This window comes from Nelumbo lutea, chromosome 4, assembly GCF_056320005.1.
Source record: "Nelumbo lutea isolate HS-2025 chromosome 4, American lotus-T2T, whole genome shotgun sequence".
Classification (NCBI taxonomy): Eukaryota; Viridiplantae; Streptophyta; class Magnoliopsida; order Proteales; family Nelumbonaceae; genus Nelumbo; species Nelumbo lutea.
This window is the reverse complement of record NC_142687.1, coordinates 76,091,829-76,115,852: the sequence shown is the minus strand read 5'-3', so window position 1 is coordinate 76,115,852 and position 24,024 is coordinate 76,091,829. Positions and strand designations below refer to the sequence as shown.

Sequence of the window (24,024 nt, the reverse complement as noted above, 5' to 3'; positions counted from 1 at the left end):
TCCGTTGAAACCAAAGCTCAATACGAGTCCCTCCTAATTAGGTTTTCAGTGAATGAGACCACATTTCAGATTGCAGAAGGGACAAAATATTTAGCTATGGCATGGACCATAATAAAATAAAATGGTAGAAACGACAGTGTCCGTCCTTTATAATTAGGTTTTCAATGAAAGAGACCACATTTATGATTGCAAGAAGGGCAAAAAAATAGCTATGGCATGGGCCAAAATGACGTGGTAGAAACGACAGTGTCCCTCCTAAATCTTAATAATTAGGTTTTCAATGAAAGAGACCACATTTAAGATTGCAGCAAGGGCAAATTATGGCTAAGGCATGGACCAAAATGGCGTGGTAGAAACGACACTGTGTGGATTGGATACGGTCCTAACCTTCAGCATTTTGTGTATAAAATGGCTACTCTCAGAATATAACCTACATTCCTAGGAATGCCACGTTACTATGAGAGTGGGGTAAAATAATAATTGTTCCCTATTTCCTCTTGACCAGAAAGATAGACATGGGCGTGATGGGTGAAAATGTCCTGCCCAAAAGCACTCTCAACAGCATAGACTGTTGACCCCCAACAGCTGAAGTTATCCCCTAATTTTGTAAAAGATCTTAGAAGTTTAATTTGTGAAGTTGCTGCTGTTGTTGTGTCCTCAAAAGTGCTCAATCACTTTATAATCCAATTCATATTGTAATGTTAATCAACCAAACCACCGTCAAATTACCTCCATGTCGACCCCGTTAAGCAAGTCGCCAGTATACCCATTTGAATCCAAAAGATTCTCCCCTCTCTTCCTCGGTCCATCCATGCCCCTCCTTTGTACAATTCCTTTCTATGGTGCACATTCCTGTCAAGACATTGATTTATTGCACTCTTACTATTAGACAGTGTATGCCCTTAACTCCAATCAGCATAATGTATATTATAACATTTATTGTAAATGAATAAATTACATATTTGATTCATATTATTATAGTGTATTTCTATGTAAAACCCTTAAACTGGACACATATGAGACTCGTATTAGCTTAGAATCTTCATACCCATTGGATAGATCTGGAGAAATTTATCCTGCCAAGGCTAACACTAATGTACTGCCAAGTTGGTTGGGGTGGCTTGTCTCAGCTGCCAGGGTGAGACCTGAGGTACATGAGTGTATGTTTTCTTGAAACCCTGAACCGGACCAAAATTTTAGTATTGCCCTGGACCTTGGAGATAGATGGTCAAAACTGGAATGTTACACTTGACCCCTAGGCTCGATTATGATGCTGCACTAGGTGTCAGATTGGGCTATCTTTGATATGCCAATCAGCGAGATTTTTAGAGGGGGTCAAAACATAGGTATGTTGGGACAATCCAAGAATAATCTGAGTGGATGATCATAGTGACAGGATCAGCTCCTTTGTTAGACAAAGTGAATGATCGGGGATGCATTCTCTCTGATGGAAACCTAAACTACCGGCAGTTGATTTCAACAGTTAATATATATATATATATATATATAGGTTTCAAAATATTCGCAAAAGATTTTAATTCCCGGGATACATATGAATAGAGAGTGCAACACTGCACCTTGCGGCCGAAAGAGAAGTCATCTCTTGTCGGGCAGTGTTTGATCATTATGGGCTAAGAGGTTAAGTGTAAGACCATTGAAGGTTATACCTGATGGGCTAATCTTGCATCTGCCCATAGTACTTGGGCCTTCATAAGATGGCTGAACCCAATGACCATTTAGTGTAAATGTTGGGCTCATTGAGAGCCCATAGTGATGGACTCAGGGGTTCATTGTATTCAGCAGTGAATTCAGCCAGGCCTTGTAACAGAGGCTAGGTTGAACCCATCTATATATATACATAGGCTTGGCCGAATTCACTACTGAATACAATGTCGACCAAGCCTTGTAACAGAGGCTAGGTTGAACCCCTATATATATATATATATATAGATAGAGAGAGAGAGAGAGAGAGAGATAATAGATATATATCTACATAGATACCGAGATCTATGTGAATAGAGAGTGCAACACTACACCTTGCGGCCGAAAGAGAAGTCTTCTCTTGTCGGGCAGTGTTTGATCATTATGGGCTGAGAGGTTAAGTGTAAAACCATTGAGGATTATACCTGATGGACTAATCTTGCATCTGTTCATAGTACTTGGGCCTTCATAATATGGTTGGACCCAATGACCATTTAGTGTAAATGTTGGGCTCATTGAGAGCCCATAGTGATGGACTCAGTGGTTCACTGTATTCAGTAGTGAATTCGGCCAGGCCTTGTAACAGAGGCTAGGCTGAACCCATGTGGCTGATGTATAGATCAATAATAGGGTCCCACGCCATACAAAGAGAGCCAAGCTAGGCAGCATTAAAGTGGAAGTGACCATGAAAGCTTAATGGGCATAAAATCCCATTTCGAACTAGGTTAATTAGATTAATTAAATAGGGGCGGATCTGGGATTTGGATCAATAGATAAGATAAGGGGTTATCCTTATCTACTTAAAGAATATACATCCAAATAAAGATTTGGATCATAAAAACACCTAATTTCATTAGGAATGTTGATCTTTATCTATAGATAAAATAAGGGATTATTCTTATCATTTAAAGAGTTCAGATCCAAATAAAATATTTGGATTAGGAAACTCCTTATGGGATTAGGAAATTTTTTTCTTTAAGGCTATAAATAAGAGAGTAAGGCGAACCTCCAAAGATACATTCGCTGAATACAGAGAGAAGACAACACAGTTAAATTACACTTGCCTTCTGTTCTTTTTCTTCCTATTCTTGCTGCCCCGCGCTGTTCGATCTCTAGTTCTTGGATTCGATCAAGATTGGATCTTGATATTGTTTCTTGCGAGAAAAACAATCTAAAAATTATGCTCGTTGTCCTATTCGATTCTTGTTGAAGAATCACTAGTTCTTGGTGAAGAACTACATGTTGATCCTGTCTCACCCTAAGTTGTGTCATCTTTAATGGAGGGAGGATTTGGTACCTCTTTGGGCGTGAACACTTACGTTGGGAAGAACATTCTTGCGTAGATTCCGTATCAGGTATATCATTCTCTTAATTTGGTTTTAGATTTTGTCTGTTTTGATTACAAAAACGAACCTTGGAAATGTAATTTTCTAAATTGTGGATAAAATTCTCAGATGGAAGTAAAGAAATTTTTGAAATTTCGGCTAACCCTCCTACAGGGTTCGGCCATCCATATAATGGATCTCCCATCCCTTCACTTCTCTTCTTCCCCAAAGTAAATTAACTACTAAGATGTCCTTTCAAAAGTTTGCCCAAATCCACTTCTAAGAAATCTATGTATATTATACTTCTCAACTTTTTTTCAAGTCAACTCGATCCTAATCCCAAATTTTTGGGGTCAACCACACGAATGTTATCCCACCAGTGCCATTTTTACTCACACCCCAAGTCTCCTTACTGATGAGCATAGTGTCTGTCATCTATACAAATAAGCCAAGTGAAGAGCAAAGCAAATTCCAAATGATGTCAAAAGGTGAAAGTTGCCTTGGTTCAAAAGGAGCAGCTTGATATTGCAAAATAAAATCCCCTCAATTGAACATCATCTAGGGGAATTTAGTCCAGGGACAAAGAGGGAGTGGACGCCTGGACAGAACGAAAAAGGGGAATGGCAGGCTATTGAATCTGAATTCGGACTTGGCAGGAACAAAGACTACTGAATAGATACTTATACAATATTCCTTACATTCACCGTGCAACATTAGCATGTCTAATCAGTGGCTTTTGTTGACTTCAATTCATTACTAGTAAAATATTGATAGATATAGTGAGGAATACAAGTATACAGCAAATCTGCTGCTCATGGAGAGGGGCTGGCTATTGTTATTTGCTAGTCGTCTGCCCATCTGACACCATGTTTTGCTCCGAGATAGTAAGCTCCTACAGGGCCTCTGCCTCCAAACTCATAGAGCTCTGGGGCTATCTTGTTCTCATCTATCTCACGTAGAACTGGAGTCAGAATATTCCATACAGCTGCAAGCTCGTCACTTCTCATAAATAAATGGTTGTCTCCATCAATGACATCCAGAAGAAGATGTTCATATGAGTCGGGCACATCCACATTATACCTAATAAGCATGTATCGAGTAATGATTGCATTGGAATATCATTGTCAAGATTTGAACATAAATTTAAGAATTCAAAGGCAACCAAGAAGTTAAGAACTTACTTGTCCTTGTATAGCAAATTCAGTTCTGAAGCATCCAGTTGTAAGCTTAAACCTGGGATCTTATTGTTGACTTTGACAAGGATTGCTTCATCAGGAACATCCCGTAGAATCAGTTCATTAGTGGAAAGTGCAATGTTATGCCCAATGCGTTCACTATAGAGGTTTCCTGGAACTCGGTGAAACTGGATTCGAATCTCCACTCTGCATGAGAACAAATATAGGTAAGAAAATTGAATCTGGTGAAGTCTGGAAATACCAAATCTGTGCTATTGGAATTTAGGATGGTAAATTGGTGTTTTCAGAGGACCATCAGAAGCTGCAAATGCAGTGTCAAGACCCACCCCGTGCACTAGATTTGGAATGTCAAAGATCATTCCATCACAATGATGGAACCATACATGCATGCGTATAAATATGATGGAACCATCCAAACAATCCTTTTGGGTTGAGCTTTGTGCAAACTACATGGAACACAATCAGATGGTTGTCTTGGTATAGTTCATGGCTGCCCCCAGATATTTCCTACATGACCCTTCAAGTGACAAGCTGTATTGTATGACTCCAGAATCCAGATCACCTGCCTACAAGAACACTACCCACTCCTACCCATAAAACACTACCTCCGTGTATTGGGAACATCATTGTTCCTGTATGCAAACTACTCTCACAAGATAACAAAATAGGCAAATGATTGATTTTGGAGCCAGAGTATTGGATTTTTCCCGATTTACATATTATTTACAGGTCTGCCCTGAGAGTTGACTTGTCTAATCATAGATCAGTTTTGTTTAAAATTTCATAATTGGCTAAGAGTTTAGGTTTAGGAGTAGCTAAGTTTTCAACCCATCACCCCGATGTCAAGATGGTCTGGTCTAAAACCAAATCCGTCAATTAATAAAAGTCCATTGACTTGGTCAAAATCCATTGACCTAAACATTTAGATCACTGAACAATTCAAATAATTTACTGGTTAACAGATCAAACTGTAATGAAGCAATATTTGTTTTGAAAGAAAATTAAGAAAATAAAACTGTAGCAAGACAAATTGAGAGAATAAAAATAGGAAACATTTTTCGCCACGGCTGCAAATGCAACTCTATATCTATGAAAAACATAAAAAAAAAGGTATGGCAATGTCAAGCATTAGGCTGAACCTAGATGGAAAACTTAGGCCCAAGTGCTTATTTGAGCCATCAATTTTATGTCTAGAAAATGACAAATGAAGGAACTGAATGAACAGCGCTTATTTGAGCTCTTACAACTTGTACTAAGTTTCTTTCATTTTCAATAAATCCTGAAATTTTCCCATTCCAGACAGTTTTATCCTTTTGTCCCAAACCATCTCCAATTGCTCCTATTCTTTATCACACCAAAGTAGAATTTTTGTCCATTTTGTGCGTGATGTACTTCACACCCTACCGAAGTCGGTCATCCTTTTGAGGGAACTCCAGCTGATGATTTTACTGACAATTGGATCTCTATTATTTTTTGGGTCTATTTGGTTCGTGGGAATAAGGGTCTGGAATCAGAATTAGAATCCAACTGTTGGGAATACAGTTATCTTTACCACTTTTCAAAAAAAAAGGCAGCCATCCTTTAGAGTTTATTCAAAACCTGCCTACAATTTTTTTTATCAATAACTTCAAATTCATTAAGGCAGTAAGGGAAAATTACAAAGGAGGAGAGCTAAAATCTCCCAACTCTCCTCAAAATAATAAAGCAGAATTACAATTGATCCCAAAACAATTGTTTCTTCCCACCCCTTGTTTTGCCAAGGCATAGCAAAACCATTAGCTGTCTCTTAAGTCTTAACCCAACTAACTCTCACATCCATGTCTCATGTCAACCATTTAATTTTCTTCCTCTCATTGCTATAAGTCCATAGTCCATCTTCTTCCTTTTGCAGCCATCCCACCACCAGCTTTGAATCACCTTCTATAATCAATTTACTGATGCTCATGTCCTTTGCTCTTTGCACTCCTTCCACCATAGCCAAGACCTCAGCCCTTAATGAATCCCCCTCACCCCAGAAAATAGACCAACAATGTTGTCATCTTCGTTCCTGAAAACACCACCAATACCAGAGGGAACCGGATTCCTTGCACTACTCCCATCAAAGTTCAGCTTTATGAAACCATGAAGCGGAGTAGACCAACCAAGACTAGATACGTACTTATGGTGATCTGAACTAGCAACTTCCTTCCAATTTCTTAAGATGTCACTTGTTGAAAAATCAACCAAGAGCTCTAAGGATTTTGCCCATTGAAATGCCCCAACAGTGATCGACAATGGTTTCTCTACTTTCCTTATCAGAAAATATCCGTGCATTCCTTTCTTCCCAAATAGTCCACACTAAGGCAGTTCTTACACACCTCCACAACAACCTTCCCCTCTTCTTGGGCCAACTAAAGAAGGTAGAGGCAAACAAACTTGGCAAATTTGGTGGAGGGGTCCATCTACACCCAAACAAAGAAGAAAACCAATCCCAAATGGATGAGACAAATGAGCAGGATATTAATAAGTGATAGTGAGATTCTCCATTGGCCTTGCAAAGAATACACTAGTGTGGGGATAAGCACCAACTTGGTCTTTTCTTTTGGAGTAAGTCGCAAGTATTTATTCTTTCCAAGAACACTTCCCAACAAAAACCTCCTATCTGGGAGGGATAGGATAATAGGACTATTCCATACCTCCTTAACAGGAAAAACTTGTCCTACACTATCAAAGGATTGGGTTAAGACCTTGAAAAAGAAAGCACAAAAAGAACCAATAGGGGATTGAGTCCAAATCCAACTATCAGGTTTGGAAGGATCCAAGAAGACCCTCCCAAGTAAATGAAGCAAATCTAGGATATTGTTAAGTTCTGAATCCCTTATACCCCTTCTAAAACCCAAATCCCAATCAAAACCAGTAATAGAGCTAGAAGGAACAAGAAAAGTGGAGACAGGTTCATCTTTGTATCTTGAGAGGACGTACAAAGGGATTTGATCTTTCAAAGCAGTATCCCCCACCCACACATGTTCGCAAAATTTAATCTAGTTGCGAGAACATACATCATGCCTAATGCATGGAAGGAAGGTGATGCAGTAGGGCTGGAACAAAGTAACACAAGACAGAAAGAGAGAGGAAGAGAGAGTAGAAAGGGTAGAGAAAGAGAAAAGAGAGAGAAATCCCACGGAATCACTCAAAGGGGTCCTAGAATTACTCTAGGGTTTGTAGGAATCACTCCATACAGCAAGAGAGCTCTTAAGAAATCTTCATTTGTTCATTCATTCATTCGCTTCAAAAGGAAGAAAATACATCTATTTATAAAAGTGACATGTGGCCCGAAATACTGTTCACCATAATTACAAAAATGCCATTCCATGTCTTGTGCATCAAGAAACACAATAACTTTCTATCTACTAGTGCAAACAAACTGAAAATTGAATGACAATCACTACTAAGCTAGAGGAACAAGATGTTATAGCCCAGGGCCAACACAGGACTAGTTAAAATGACGAAAATACCCATACTGTAAATACAAAAAAATTAAGAAAATTCCATATTTGATTCTTCAGCTCCTTCATTATTCTCCCTTGGTTCAAAAAAACTCGTCCTCGAGTTTTGAAGAACTTGAGGATGAAAAGTTGATGTACCTCAATGACAAAAGGAGTAGTAATTCCCATAACTACTTCAACATACTTGGGTTGTACAGTTGATGTCACACACAAAGCTATAAATGGATATTGAAAGAAATGTATGTCTGAAATACTGCCTTCCATAACCTTCATTGTTAAATAATCAATAACATTAGCTTCTTGACCACTTGCATCACTGTTGAGTGGGCCGACTTGGGTTTAGTTTATTTTCTTTTAAATGAAGATGTTGTTGGGCCTTGGGCCCATTAGTTTTTATTTTATAAAGAGCTGTAATTACTTAGTTTGAGTTGCCGCCCTACAAAGGGCATCTTTGTAATATCTCATACTTAAGTTAATTATAAATAGAATGAGGGGCTGGCGGCTAGGGTTATGTTAATCAATCCTAGTCGACCTTCTTCTCTTTTCTTCCCTTTCCTCTGTCTCTTGTTGAAATCCCCAACTTTCTACTCTTCCTTTCACAAGAAGCTTGGCCGAAATCAGCACATAAGGCTTTCTACTTGGTATCAGAGCAGATTGAAGGTTCTTGAAGAGATTCGTTCCTGCAACCCTAGATCGGCTGACTGCATGGAGATTTAAGAAGCTGATCGAAGTTTTCAGGTAAGCCCAACTTTTGGATTTTCTTGATGGATCTGTATGCCCTGTAGCTGGTCTAGGGTTTCTCATCAGAATCAGGAAAAACTGGAGAAAGGGGAAGAGTCCTGATTTTGTTGGACTCTTCAATTTTGACCTAGGTAGTGGCGCCCTATTTTTTTAGGGTTCCTCTGGGTTTTTTGTAAGGAGCGATTCAAGTTCCATGTGGTTTGGAGGCCTCTAGAGAGGGCGGTTGCTTCTTCTCTCTCTTCTCCCCATCCCATCGAAAAGGAATCTTTCGTGGGAAGAAAGTCCAGGACACCAAAGGAGTGTCGTTGGTTCCAGAAGGTATTTTGTTTATTCTTGTTGCATTTTTTAGCTGTTTTCTGTACCTCTTTGAGTCACATGGAGGGACACAGAGTTGAATATAAGCCCAGGAATGAAATGGGACCAGTGGGAGGAGGTACTAGAGACCCCTTCGGAGCTGGAACCATTACTACAGTTAGGTTGGATGGTACAAATTACTTGGAATGATCCCAATCTGCAAAGATGGCCATTGGGGCTCGTGGAAAATTGGGGTATATTACTGGTGAAGAGGTAAAACCTGAAACTGACAACTCCCGATGGGTGCAAGAAAATTATATGGTAATGACATGGTTGTGTAATTCTATGGTGCCACATATAAGTAAAAACTTTTTATGGGCAAACACTGCTAAGGAGATATGGGATGGGGTTGCAGAGACCTATTCACAGAAGGAGAATGTTGCTGGGGCTTATCAACTGAGAAATCAGATTATTGCTACTAGGCAGGGAGATAGATCTGTTGCAGCTTATTTCTCAGTCCTTAAGACCCTGTGGCAGGAGATTGACCATCTAGAGACCTTTGCTTGGGAAACCACCAAGGATGCAGCTACCTATCAAAGACACTTAGAGAAGTATAGGGTGTTCGAATTCCTTGCTGGCCTTAACCCTGAGTATGACATTGCACGACAGCATCTTCTTTTCAGGGACAGTGTCACTCTCTCCCAAGCATATGCATTCGTGTCAGGAGAGGAGTGCAGGAGGGATGTAATGATGAAGAATCTCATGTCTGATCAGTCTGCTATGGTAAATGCTGTGAAACCTAAACAGAATGGCAATGAGAGCAAGAAGGAAGACAAAAGGGACTTAGTCTGTGACTACTGTAAAAAACCGAAGCATACAAGAGATACTTGCTGGAAGCTTCACCCACATCTTGTGCCGACCAGATTGAAGAATAAGAAAGGAAATGCACATATGACAGTTACTGGTGACACTCCGGTCCCCCCTACTACAGCTGCCTTGGAGTCTGTTGCAGCTACTGCAGTAAGGGCCGAGCTTGAGAGGTTTGGGTTACTTCTGAATCAGAGGGATACAGCTAGTTCCAATTCAGCCGCAACCGGACAACAAGGTACAGGTAGCACAGGTGGAACTCACTCTACCTCCCTTGCCCACACAGGTAGTCCACATGTCACTGCAAACTATGTTTCTACTTCAGGTAAGGAGAGATCTCCTTGGATTATAGACTCTGGAGCCTTAGAGCACATGACCCATTGCTCCACCATTTTCTCCTCTTACCAGCTCAGTTCTGGCAGAGATAGGGTCTCCACAGCTGATGGATCCCATGTTCCTATTGCTGGGAAGGAATCTGTCAAGATTAATGATTCCATTTGTTTACCCTCTGTCCTCCATGTTCCTAGATTGAACACCTTGTTATCTGTTAGTAGTTTGACTAAGAATTTGAACTGCTCAGTAATTTTCTCTCCTGAACATTGTATTTTGCAGGGTCTAGATTCAAAGAGGACGATTGGGAGTGGTCGTGAAGTGAATGGAATCTACCTCCTGGATACTCTTCCAATTCACCAAAGTCATCATGTTTGCAAGGACAGTGAGTCAAAACTTGTGGATTAGATTATACTTTGGCATAATCGTCTGGGTCATTTGTCGTTTTCTTCTTTAAGTTCTTTGTTTCCAAAACTGTTTGAGTCTGTGAGTCTGTCAAGGTTGAAGTGTGAAGGTTGTGAACTTGGAAAGCATTGTAGACACTCTTTTAAACCAAGTAATAAAAGATGTTCTCCTTTTGATGTTATTCATTCGGATGTGTGGGGCCCTTATCATGTTCCCTCTATGGGCGGCTATCGCTATTTTCTCCTGTTTGTGGATGATTTCTCTCGATATTCCTGGATTTACTTGATGAATTTACTTGATGAAATCACATGATGAGGAACCATCCTTGGTGAGGCAATTCCATCAGATGGTATTAACACAGTTTGGAACTAGAATCAAGATGTTCAGATCTGACAATGCTAGGGAATATTTTGAGAGACATCTTGCCTCATATATGTTGGAGTATGGTGTTGTCCATCAGAGTAGCTGCTCCTACAGTCCACAGCAGAATGGTGTTGCAGAGAAAAAGAACAGACACATTGTTGAGACGGCAAGAAGCATGATGATCACAGCGACAGTTCCAGTTCGTTTTTGGGGTGATGTTGTTCTCACGGCAGTATATCTGATTAACATAATGCCTTCTCGTATACTTGGATTCAACACTCCATTCAGCCTTCTTTTTCCTCAAGGGGAGATGTTTCATATTCCTCTAAGGGTGTTTGGGTGTGTCTGCTTTGCGCATATTCTTGGTCCTTACCGTTCGAAGCTTGATCCCAAGGCAAAGAAATGTGTCTTCCTTGGATATGCAGAGAATCAGAAAGGGTACCGCTGCTATGATCCAGTCTCTGGGAATCGGTTTGTTACTATGGACATCACCTTATTCGAATCTACATACTTCTTCTCAAGGAATCCTTCTCAGGGGGAGTGTTTTGGGGAAGTCAGTAGTCTATCCCTCTCCCAATTCCAGTTCCTATGTCTACTACTGTGCTTGACAACCATCCGATGTCACCTACCTTGCCACCCCCTTTGCGTTCCGTCTCACAGTATTACTCACGGCAGAGACTTCATAAGGAGGTTGATTCCACTACAGCAGAACTCACACCACTTCCTGTCGATCCCTTGGAGACTCCAGATTCGGCTGATACAGATCCAGGTATTCCCCTTGATCCCTCTACTATTTCAGTTCCCGTTGGTCCCACTAACACTGTTACAGATAACCTTGATCTCCCTATTGCTCTTAGAAAAGGGAAGAGGAAGTGCACTGCTCATTGCATATCACAATACTTATCCTACAATGGACTTTCCCCTTCCTACTGTGCTTTTCTCTCTTCTCTTGATTCCGTGTCTATACCCAAGGGTGTTAGTGAGGCTCTCTCCAAACCTGAGTGGAAGGCAGCTATGCAAGAAGAGATGGAGGCTTTGATTAAGAATCAGACATGGGAGATTGTGGACCTACCAGAAGGCAAGGAGACAGTTGGATGCAGATGGGTTTACACAGTGAAGTATAAGGCAGATGGAAGCATAGAGAGGTACAAGGCAAGACTTGTTGCAAAAGGATACACACAGACCTATGGCATTGATTATCTAGAGACTTTTGCACCAGTTGCAAAGATGACCTCTATTCGGATACTCTTTTCTCTTGCTGCCTCATACTCTTGGCCCTTGTTTCAACTGGATGTAAAGAATGCTTTCCTAAATGGGGATCTACAAGAAGAGGTGTATATGGATCTTCCAGCTGGTTTTTATGATAATGCTAAAAGAGGGAAAGGTATGCAAGCTGAAGAAGTCACTATATGGCTTGAAACAATCCCCCAGAGCATGGTTCGACAGATTCGGAAAGGCCCTGATTATTTTTTGCTACACTCAAACTCAATCTGATCACACCTTGTTTGTGAAGCGCAGGGGATCCTTGGTGTCAATCCTAATTGTTTATGTGGATGATATTGTTGTCACTGGGAATGATCTGAGTGAGATTGATAGTCTGATGAGGAACCTGCATAAGGAATTTGAGATTAAGGACCTTGGAGAACTGCGATACTTCTTAGGCATTGAAGTTGCAAGATCGAAACATGGAATTTTTATCTCTCAAAGGAAGTATGTCTTGGACCTTCTCCAAGAAACAGGGAAACTTGGAACAAAGGCAGCTAGCACCCCCATTGATCAGAACCATAGAATCAGTGCATCAGAAGGTGAACCAATAAAGGACCTTGGGAGGTACCAAAGACTTGTGGGTCGGCTACTATACTTATGAATGACAAGACCGGACATCTCCTATGCAGTAAGTGTAGTGAGCCAATACATGCATGCTCCACGAGACCAGCACTGGAAGGCAATTGACAGAATCCTTGCTTATCTGAGGGGACATCCAAGCAGAGGCATATTGTTTACTGATCATGGACAACTCAAGCTAGAGACCTATACAGATGCGGACTAGGCAGGATGCCTCGATGACAGAAGATCAACTTCAAGAGTGTGCACCCTAGTTGGGGGTAACCTAGTCTCATGGAAGAGTAAAAAACAAACGGTTGTGGCAAGATCGTGTAGAATCCGAATATAGGGCCATGGCACATGGAGTTTCAGAACTTCTCTAGATCCGTTCTTTGTTGGAAGAAATCGATGTTCAGGCAAAAGAACCTATGATGCTGTATTGCGATAACCAGGCAGCAATTAATATTGCTCATAATCCAGTCCAGCATGACCGAACTAAGCACATTGAAGTAGATAGACATTTTATCAGAGAAAGGGTAACTTCTTGAGAAGTTTGTCTTCCATACATTTCTTCTGATCTGCAGCTTGCTGATGTCCTCACAAATGGCGTTGCAAAGAATAAGCTGGAGCATGATCTATGCAAGTTGGGGATGTATGACATCTACTCCCAACTTTAGGGGGAGTGTTGAGTTCTTTTAAATGAAGATGTTGTTGGGCCTTGGGCCCATTAGTTTTTATTTTTTAAAGAGCTGTAATTACTTAGTTTGAGTTGCCGCCCTACTAAGGGCATCTTTGTAATATCTCATACTTAAGTTAATTATAAATAGAATGAGGGGCTGGCGGCTAGGGTTATGTTAATCAATCCTAGTCGACCTTCTTCTCTTTTCTTCCCTTTCCTTTGTCTTTTGCTGAAATCCCCAACTTTCTACTCTTCCTTTCACAAGAAGCTTGGCTGAAATCAGCACATAAGGCTTTCTACTATCACCAATCAGCCTATCTTGTGGTGAATCTTCCCCTTGGTTATCACTATGAACTTTCATATCCAAAATCCCAACTACAGCATTTGGAACTTTCCTTCAATGTGTCCAGCTCCCCTTGGTTATTCAGCAAAATCTTGAGCTTCTACGGTTCTACCATTATTGATGTTGGTGAAACTAGTACTATGTCAACTTGTAATTCTTGAATTGGATCCAGTTGAACTTATAAGGTAAAGTCATGACTTACTTCCTTACTAACATCTACTACAACCGACACATTTGCATCTTGCCCCACTTCTATCTCTTCTTGATCATTAACCTCAAGGTGACCATGGATGTTAGAAGTTCCTTCTTCAACCATTTTAATCTTCTCTTGGCCTGCACTCTTTTGATCTTCAATGTTTACAATTCCTATAGGTTGAAATTCTTCACTCACAACTTTATCTCTAGGAGGGGCATTGACATGCAAGAAATCATCTTCTTTATCTTCAACTTTGTACTTTCTTCTCATTGGCTTCAAATTCTTTGTTGTAATCAGCTGCTTCTTCTCTATCTTAAGAGCTAATTCAAAGGCATGATATAAGTCATAAATCTGAATTGTGGACAATTCATTCTTGATATCATCCCTTAGTCCATTCATAAAACAAACTGACTTGTGCCTTTCACTTTCTGTAATGTCACATCTAATATATAATTCATCAAACTTATGCATATATTGAACTACAAATAGCATACCTTGCTTGAGATTAATCAACAAAACATATAGATCATTGTGGAAGTATTGTGGAATGTACTTTTCTTGCAAATACATCTTCATCTTTGCCCATGTGGTAATAGGATATTCACCTCTATTTTCTAGTCGTTGCTCAAGAGTTCTCCACCATACTCTAGCAATACCCGCAAGCTTTATGCGTGCAAATCTAAATCTTTGTTTTTTAGACATATCATGCCAATCGAAATATTCTTCTAGTATAGTAATCCAATTAAAGAATGCTTGTTTGTCTTCATCTCCTTTGAAATTAGGCACTTCCCTTTCTCTTCAACATTCTTGAAAAACTTACTCCTATAGCCAATGTTACTAGATCTACTTTCTTCCACCAATTTCTCAAGTAAATCAACCATAGACCCTTCATATGGTTCAAAAACCCTATCATCATTGATTCTAGACCCATGAGATTGTTTAAATGATATCCTAGGCCCACAGAGTCGGACACTGTGTGAGAACATGGTGACTAACCATTAGCTCTGATACCAAAACTGATGCAGTAGGGCTGGAACAAACTAACACAAGACAGAAATGAGAGAACAAGAGAGAGTGTAAGAGAGAGAGGGAGGAATAGGGGTGGAGAAAGAGAAACGAGAGAGAAATCCCAAGGAATCACTCCAAGGGGTCCTAGAATCACTCTAGGGTTTGTAGGAATCACTCCATACAGCAAGAGAGCTCTTAAGAAATCTCCATTCATTCATTCATTCGCTTCAAAAGGAAGAGAATACATTGTCAACTTGGATCAAAACAGAGGAGAAAAAGTTAAGAGTGAAAAGGGTGTGTTCTGTCTTGAACCACACACCCAGAAATATTTAACTTATATATGAGATAATACAATGTTATGGAAAAAAAAGTTATGTCCTTGTCCTACAATAAATAATAAAACAAAAAATATTGTACATAAGTTACAACATAAAAGGGCGGTCCCAAGGGCCAAAAAAGGAAAGAAGATGTAAGAGACATAGATCAGTCTCCACACACCCCCTCAAACTGATGCTGAGGTACGAACATCAGTTTGTCAACTAGAAACTGGTGGCGAGCACAGGTCATAGCCTTCATGAATATGTCAGCAAGATGAAGGGCAAAAGACATGTGCGGTAGAGATATGTGTCCAGTAGAAAACCGGTCTATAATGAAGTGGCAGTCAACCTCTATATGTTTGGTGTGCTCATGGAAGACCGGGTTGGATGCAATCTTGATAGCACTCACATTATCAGCATAAATAGGAATTGGGGATGACAATGAGATGCCAAGATCATTAAGAAGGGCTCTCAGCTATATAATCTCACTGCAGACGGATGACATGGCCCTATACTCAACCTCGATAGATGATTTGGAAACAGTCGGTTGCTTCTTGCATTTCTAGGATATAAGAGAGTCACCAAGAAAGACACACCAACCAATAATGGAGCGTCTAGTGTTTGGGCATCCTGCCCAATCAGCATCTGCATATGCGGATAAGCTAAGCGAAGGAGATGTAGGGAAGAAAATGCCATGTGAAAGTGTTCCATGGATGTATCTAATAATGCGAACAACTACAGTCATGTGCAGTTTTCGAGGAGAAGAAACAAACTGGCTTACAACTTGAACCGCATAAGAGATATCTGGACGTGTCATGGTGAGGTAGATTAGACTACCGACAAGTTGTCGATAAAGAGTGGCATCTGCTAGGAGGTCCCCATCATCCTTCGAAAGTTTCATATTCATCTCAAGAGGTGTGCCAACCTGTTTGTCATCACTCAAGTTTGCATATTTCACAAGGTCCATCGCATACTTGTGTTGATTAACAAAATATCCACGAGGAGAGTGAGTAACTTCTAAACCCAAGAAATAAGTGAGATGACTAAGGTCATTCATCTTGAAAGACTGACTGAGTAGCTATTTCAGAGAAGAAATACTTTGATTGTCATCACCGGTGATAAGAATCTCATCCACGTAAAAGAGTAGTAATGTAATTCCTTAGGGACTCCTCGATATGAACAATGAATAATCTGAAGAGCTCTATGTGAATCCTGCATTGTGATCACTGAACGAAATTTCTCAAACCAAGCCCTAGGGGCTTGTTTAAGACCATACAAGAACTTTTTGAGTCAACATACCAGGGAGGAATTGTCATAGTATCCCGGTGGAGGCTTCATATAAACAGTTTCCTTGAGGTCCACGTGCAAGAAAGCATTTTTGACATCCATCTGATGAATTTCCTAGCGTTTAATTGCAGATATGGCCAACAACAGACGGACAATGGACATCTTAGCAATAGGGGCAAATGTCTCATCATAATCTATCCCGTACTCCTACTTGTACCCTTGTGCCACCAAATGTGCCTTGTATCTATCAAGACTCCCATTGGAATTGAGTTTCATTGAATACACCCACTTGCTTCCAATAACATAGGCATTTGGAGAAGCTGGAACCATATCCCAAGTACCATTATCCATAAGAGCTTGGAGCTCAAAATCCATAGCTTCTTTCCAATGCGGGATAGCCATGGCCTTCTGGTATGACGTGGGAATATCAGTGGCAGACAAAACAGCAAAGAATGAGCTATGGTTTGAAGGAAAACCATAGCAGTTAGGAGGATGAGAAATTCAAGAAGAGCGACATAAAGGAGGATTAGAGGATGGTTGAGGATCACTGATAGGTGCAGGTGTACTTACAGGATCAAGAGAATGATGAGAACTCGGTGGCTAGAGATGATGGATCAGCTTCTGGTGATGAAGGAGGCAAGGCGATAGGAGCTGGAGCAGCTAGCCTCTTTTTGAAATAGACACGAAGCAACTTTGGAATGGAAGATGAATCTAAAGAACTTGCAGAGTCAAAAGAATGCAGTACCGAAATGGAAGTAGCAGGCAACTTAACAATGTGAGCAAAAAAGGATATGTTCTCAAGGAAGATGACATTGCGGGATACACGAACTCAACGAGACTTCGGATCATAGCAAAGGAAGCCCTTATGATCAAGGCTATATCCCACAAAAGCACACATCGTTGATTGGGGAGTCAGTTTTGTGCGTTCATGTGGAGGAAGTTGAACAAAACATACACAACCAAAGACATGAAGAACAGAAAAATTAGGTGAACAATGAAACAAACTTTGAAAAGGAGATGTATTATGCAAGAAAGATGATGGAAGAATGTTAATAAATTACACGGCAATGCTGGTTGCCTCCACCCAAAATGAAGTAGGTGCATGGGAATCATGAAGAAGAGTTCGAACTATGCTCAGGATATGTTTGTTCTTGCGCTCTGCCACTCCGTTTTGTTGTGGAGTGCCAGGACAAGATCTCTGGGATCGTATTCCATCGTCTCTCAAGAAAATTTGAAAATCTCCATCAAGGTATTCACCCCTTGAGTCTGAATGGAAAACCCCAATGTTTGCATCAAATTGGTTTTTGATTTTTGCTAGGAAGGATTTAAAGGTAGAAAAAACATCAAATTTGTTTCTCGAGAAATATATCCATGTAAAGCAAGTGCAGTCATCAATAAATGTAACAAAATATTTAAATCCTAATCTAGAAACAACTGAAGACGGCCAAACATCACTATGTATTATTTTAAAAGGAACAGAAGCATGTTCAACAACTGAAGGAAAGGGTAAAACATGATTCTTACTCGAGCAACAGGAAATGCAAGCCTATCAACATTATTAAAAGAAGTAGCTTTAGAAGAAAAAAAACCATTACGAAACAAAGACTCAAGTTTATTTGCAATTTTGCATAGGGGTGCCCAAGACGCCTATGCCACAAGTGCCATACATTATTTCTGCAAATAACCTCAATACTAGGAGTGGTAGTAAGTAAATAGGATATGGATGAATGCCCCGGTGTCTTTTCAAATTCCAAGGCAATAGCTGACCCAGTCTACACCTCTTTCCTTTCACTGTCCCAGTGCGCTGGTCTTGTATCAAACAGCCATCATGGGAAAAGAAAACAATGTTACCATCCTCAACTAGCTGACTGACTGTGATCAAATTAATTGTAAGTTTAGGAACAAAGAAAGTTTTAGGTAGATGAAAACAATAATTAACAGATGTGGTTAAGGACAAATCATTGCAACCAACAATATTTAGTTTCTCTCCATTAGCAATAATAATGTGTTTATTCAAGGATTTGGGTTTAACGAACTGACCAGTCACCAATGTGAGCCCCCGTCATATGGTTAGAGGCCTTGGAATCAATGATCTATAAGTGGATAGGAGAGGAACCATAATAGGATGACTCACCCGAAAGACCGATGGCTGAAAATGCAGAGGAAATAGATGAGGATACTAGCTGCCGCATTCTTCTTCTGTAAGAGTCCCAGAATTTTCATCCATTCCAGCTGAAGCTGTACTTCCTGTGTCTGTACCTTTAGTGGTTGCCTGGAAAGCCTTGTGTTGATTCTTCTTAGAGCTTGAACCATTCAAGAATAATATGTCCATGCTATTTGCAGTAGGTGCAGAAATTTTTCTTCCGGCAGTGTGAAACAACATGTCCATATTCCTTGCATTCATAGCACCGTACACGAGACAAGTCCTTATTGGGTTTGGATTTATTCATCAAAAAGGCTGTCTGTTCCTAAATCAGATTTCGACCTCAAGGTCGATTGAGTAATGAGTCTAGTTTCCTCCTTGAAAAGCTCCCCCAAAACTGTGTCAAGTGTGGGAGGAGTGCCCCTACTAAGAATGTTGGATCTCTTACAATTTCATATTCAGGTCTCAAAAGCAACAAAAAATGCATGATTTTCCTCCTATCAAAGTGGTCTTTCAGATTTTTTATGCAGCAAGCAAAGGTGTTTTCACCCAATATGAACTAATTCATACTCTGTCCACAAGTTCACAAAACCAGCATAGTACTCTTGTATTTTCTTCTTACCCTGACAGTAAGAAAATATCTCTGTCTCTATCTGATACTGACGCAAGATGTTGGACTGTTGATACACCTTTTCCATGTAGGTGAACATCTCACTAGCAGTTCGATAACTTCTCATTGGAATAGCAATCTCAGTTTCAACAGATCTGAGAAGCCAAGACACCACTTTGGCATTGTCGATCTTCCACTGTTTCAGCCCCTTAGAATCAGACTCATCTGGTTGTTTTGTGGAACCATCCATGAATCCCCATAATCCATTTCCTTCAACATAGAACTGGAAATGGAATTTCCAGAAAGCATAGTTTGTTCCATTGAACTTTATTGGTAGAATATCTCTTTTCTCCATGGCCATTTCAGCAAAGCAAGGAAAATTGAGAAAATAGAGCAGTAGAAGGTCCAAGAAAGTCCAAAACTCGACGGAATAAGTGTGCCCAACCACACGTCACAGAGAGGAATCAAAATCCAATAAAGAAACCAGTCACACAGAGTTCTCGAACTGGTAACAGTCCAAAAAATGTAAGTTTTCTGGACTATCGAACAAGAAGAGGGGCAAAACACTCTTCAAAAGGAATCTGAACCAAAAAAAATTATAGATCTGACCTGGGCGACTTCAGATCTGAAGTTTCATAGTTATTGGAGTAGCCGATTGAGAGAAATTGAAGAAACCCTATTTCTGATGGCGAGCTTCCAGAGAAATAGCAGTTGAGATGTGCAAATCAGTACAGCAACATACGAAATCCAAAACTGAAGAAGATGGGTCTATCTCACAGATCTAAAAGGATGTCAATCAAGGACAGGTTGAAAAACCTGCTCTGATACCATGTCAACTTATATATTTATAGAGTGACATGTGTGTTCTGTCTTGAACCACACGCCCAGAAATATTTAACTTATATATGAGATAATACAATGTTATGGAAAGGGCAGTTATGTCCTTGTCTTACAAGAAATAATAAAACAAAAGATATTATACATAAGTTACAACATAAAAGGGTGGTCCCAAGGGCCAAAAAAGGAAAGATGTAAGAGACATAAATCAGCCTCTACATACATCTATTTATAGAGTGACATGTGTGGCCCGGAATACTGTTCACCATAATTACAAAAATGCCATTCCTTGTTTTGTGCATCAAGAAACACAATAACTTTCTATCTACTAGTGCAAATAAACTGAGAATAATGCTAAAACACTACTGTCCTTGTCCCTCAAGACGACTCCTATGCCAGAGGGGCCAGGGTTAACTTGGCTGCTTCCGTCAAAGTTAAGTAAAACAAAATCCTCAGCAAGGGAAACCCAAATTGTCACATAAACCTATTTTGAGGATGAAGTGCTAGCCACTGTTGACCAGTTCCTCCAGAAATCAAAGGAATAGAGTTGGGATAAGTCTGTTGCTCTCAACCAATGTATTGCCCTTATCAATATGCAATCCTTCAATTCAGAAAGGCTTCTCTCCTAATTATGGAACATTCTAGTGTTCCTCTCCCCCATAATGAAGCTACTCTAATACACCTCCACATCAGCCTTCCTCTTTTTGATTGCCTACCAAGGACTGAGGCTTCAAACAATTGAGAGACCTCCGCTGGCAGCAACCACCTGCAACCGAAAGGGGCAAAAATCCAAGACCAGATAGTTGTAGACACAAGGCAAGATAAAAACAAGTGGAAGGAATCTTCGTCGTTGGATTTGCAAAGGGAACACCAATTTGGGGACAAGTACAAGGCCTTTTCTTCTGCACCTTGTCCAAGGTATTAACCTTCCCAAAGAACACTTCCTAGCAAAAAACAGACCTTTGGGGGAATAGGCTTAGTCCAAACTTCCTTAACAGGAAAAGGTAAAGAGATAGAGGACAAATAAAGGATTTTAAAAAAGGAAGCAACTGAAAAGGAGCCTTTAGGCAACAGGAACCAGATCATTTTATCTGACTTGAGGGGGTTCAGACAAACATCAACTATTGCATCCCAGCCATCCGTTGCAAGCCCATGAATACTTGCAACTACCTTTGCCCGTAGTTTATCTCTGTCCACCGGGTAGTCTCCAAAGCCATTTGCCCAACAAAGCCATGTTTCTTTTATGTAAATTTCCTAAACCTAGACCCCCATATTTTTTGCTTCTACTTACAAATTCCCATCTAACTCTATGATCCCTCTTCTCCTCACCTGGCTCCCACATGAAATCCCTCACTAACTTTTCCAACTTTTTCCCCACTCTTTCTAGCATCTACCTGCCTACAAATTTTTACTTAAAAATTCCAAGCCTGGACCTATTTTCCTCATTTCAAAGTTTTTCGTTGTTTTGGGACAAAGTTGCAAAAGTTGTAATTACACCTCAATACTCTTCCTACCTAACTGATCTCTATCTTTAGTCTCAAAATTATCCATAAACCATATTCTAGTTAATTCCATCCTAAATTCACCCTTGGGTCATAACCAAGGACTTAACAAACTCACCTCAAGATTCTTCCTAACCTAACTGTTCTTTATCAAAATTAAGCAAGAACCTGATTCCTTCCTAACCTTACTAAGCAAATACAGTCCAAGGACATGACAAAAGAAGTGCAAGAGTTATGTATTTTTCTATCAAATTAATTGGTAATTCTATGACAGGCCATTTTCAACATCCCAGTGAAAGTTGCGAAAAGGTTGAAGGGAATGATGAGTAACTTCCTATGGGAACCCAATGACTCAAAAGGATCATTTGATAAAATGGGAAATAGTGTGTAAAGACTAAGGAGGATGGTGGATTAGGATGGGGAAGTTAGTCTCTACAAATATTTCCTTGTTGGGAAATGGCTATGGAGGTTTTCTTTGGACATAAACAAAATTACAAACTATGGCAATCTATTATTAGAAGCATTCATGGTTTGGAATCTGATGGATGGGACGCTGGCTCATCTACTCAATCCACTCTTGCTTCTCCTTGGAAATCTATGAGTGTTTTGTACCCCTCTTTCTTAGTCCACATGAGGTTTTACAGGGAACAAATTAAATTTTGGGAAGTTCTACTGTGGGGTGTGTCTCACTTGAAAGATCAGTACCCTGCCCTCTATGCTATTTCCTCTTATTCCTCTTATAAGAATAAACTAATTTCCCGGCGTGTTTCCATCTCTGAGTTGTTATCTTGGGGTTTTGGTTGCAGAAGAGAATTAAGTCTACTAGACCTTCTTCAATCTCTGGGGGTGTATCCTTGACACTTCTATTCTGGATTAAAGAGTTTAGAGCTTGAACTCCATCGGCTCCTCTTGTGCCTCTTTTTTTACCATTCCCTTCTATCTTTCTACTTTTACCTTTGATTTTCCCAATAAAGGCCATTTGGAGAGATCAAACACCACCTGGAGTTAAAGAATTCTATTGAGAGGTTTTAACTTTTAACACCAGAAAATCAACTCTTATGAGGTTCTGCAAAAGAGGAGACCTAGCTGGTGTCTTTCCCCTTACATATGCCATCTTTGTAGTTTGTAGAGCAAGTAATGAATCTACTGCCTATTTATTATTCTCCCTATGGCAAAAACAGGTAGGGTTGCCTAGAGAGCTTTCATGATTAACCTATTGAGATAATAATTTATTATTATATTATTGAGTTATATGAAAATGTTAAGTATGCTAAATGAAATATTTCTATTATTTATTAGATTTTTAGACACTCAGATCACCAATTTTGCATTTTAAAATAGTGTAGATCTAAACAGTAATAGGTTACAGCCAGGAAACAATGGAAATTAACTTGGTGAAGAGGCCATGGAGTCACTGGAATCACTGCTTTGGAGTCATACATTAAAAAAAAGTCACCACCATGACCCAGACAGTCGGCCCATTCTTAGGGCTTCGGGTGGAGTGAACTCAGGAGTCAGCAAGCTATAAGTATAAATTGGTCTGCCATTATACAAAAACAACGCACCCTACCTGTGTTTAATTAGCCCCATGCCGGCTTTGATCAAAAAGGGTACACCATCCCAGCGAGCATTATCAATGTACAGGGCAGCAGCAAAGAATGTGGGTGTCAAGGTGTTCAGATAAACATCAACCTTGTCTGCAGAACTAGCCTTATATTGGCCAAGAACAACATCACCAAGTTCCAATTTCCGGATTGATCTCAGAACCTTGACCTGGAAGAAGCTTCATATCAATCTTCTGAAGGAACTGCAACAAATTATGAAATGCACACACCTTCCAGAGAGACTAACTTACCTTTTCATTTCGAATATCTTCACCATCCAGACTTATGGGTGGCTCCATGGCAAACAATGCTATTGTTTGCAATATATGACTGTGGACTATGTCCCGGATAATGCCATACCCATCAAAGTATCTAAGAAGAAAACATGTGACAAACAAGATAAATGAAACCAACATCATGGATTGATTGATTTCAACATCGAGTAGAACGAGCTACTTGATTCATAAAAAAGAGCCTTTTTTAGAAAAGATAACTTGTATTCAAAAACAGGGAAGAGCAATATCCAAAGGATCTTTTGAGAACGTATAACTTGTATTCACCTTCCTTGCTTTTCCATACCCCAGTCTTCTGATAAAATGACCTTTATCAAGTTATACAAAAAGTATCATTAAAGATGCTTTTTTATTGATAGTTGTAAAAAAGAATGGAAATCATAAAGATGCTTTTTTATGGATAGCTGTAACAAAGAATGGAAATCATAAAGTTGCTTATTAGAACCAACTTGGGTCTAATTAATTGGTAAACAGAAAAAGAAAAGTGATACCTGCACGTTGCGTATGTAAGTTCTGCTCCAGAGTGGCTCAAAAACAAGATTAGAGAACCTTAAAACAGTGAGATTTTCAATCAAATTTTTCCCAAGAAGATGATCTATCCTGCAAAGGGGAAAGGAAAAAGAATAAATTAAACCAAATACTAAGGCACCTGCTCAATTCTTAAGGTGAGGTAT

At 39.9% G+C, this 24,024-nt stretch overlaps 1 protein-coding gene across 1 annotated transcript in view; it reads right to left on the bottom strand.

Moving 5' to 3' along the window:
* Positions 1 to 3,675: 3,675 nt before the first annotated feature.
* Positions 3,676 to 24,024, bottom strand: part of G6PD4 (glucose-6-phosphate dehydrogenase 4) — a 36,822-nt gene continuing 16,473 nt past the window's right edge. The window contains exons 7-12 of the mRNA XM_088984185.1: positions 23,842 to 23,950; positions 23,618 to 23,658; positions 23,309 to 23,429; positions 23,024 to 23,226; positions 4,208 to 4,408; positions 3,676 to 4,106 (exon numbers count right to left, since the gene is read on the bottom strand). Of these exons, the coding sequence (XP_088840311.1) occupies positions 3,869 to 4,106; positions 4,208 to 4,408; positions 23,024 to 23,226; positions 23,309 to 23,429; positions 23,618 to 23,658; positions 23,842 to 23,950 (913 nt within the window). The 3' untranslated portion in view covers positions 3,676 to 3,868. The remainder of the gene's footprint in view (positions 4,107 to 4,207; positions 4,409 to 23,023; positions 23,227 to 23,308; positions 23,430 to 23,617; positions 23,659 to 23,841; positions 23,951 to 24,024) is intronic.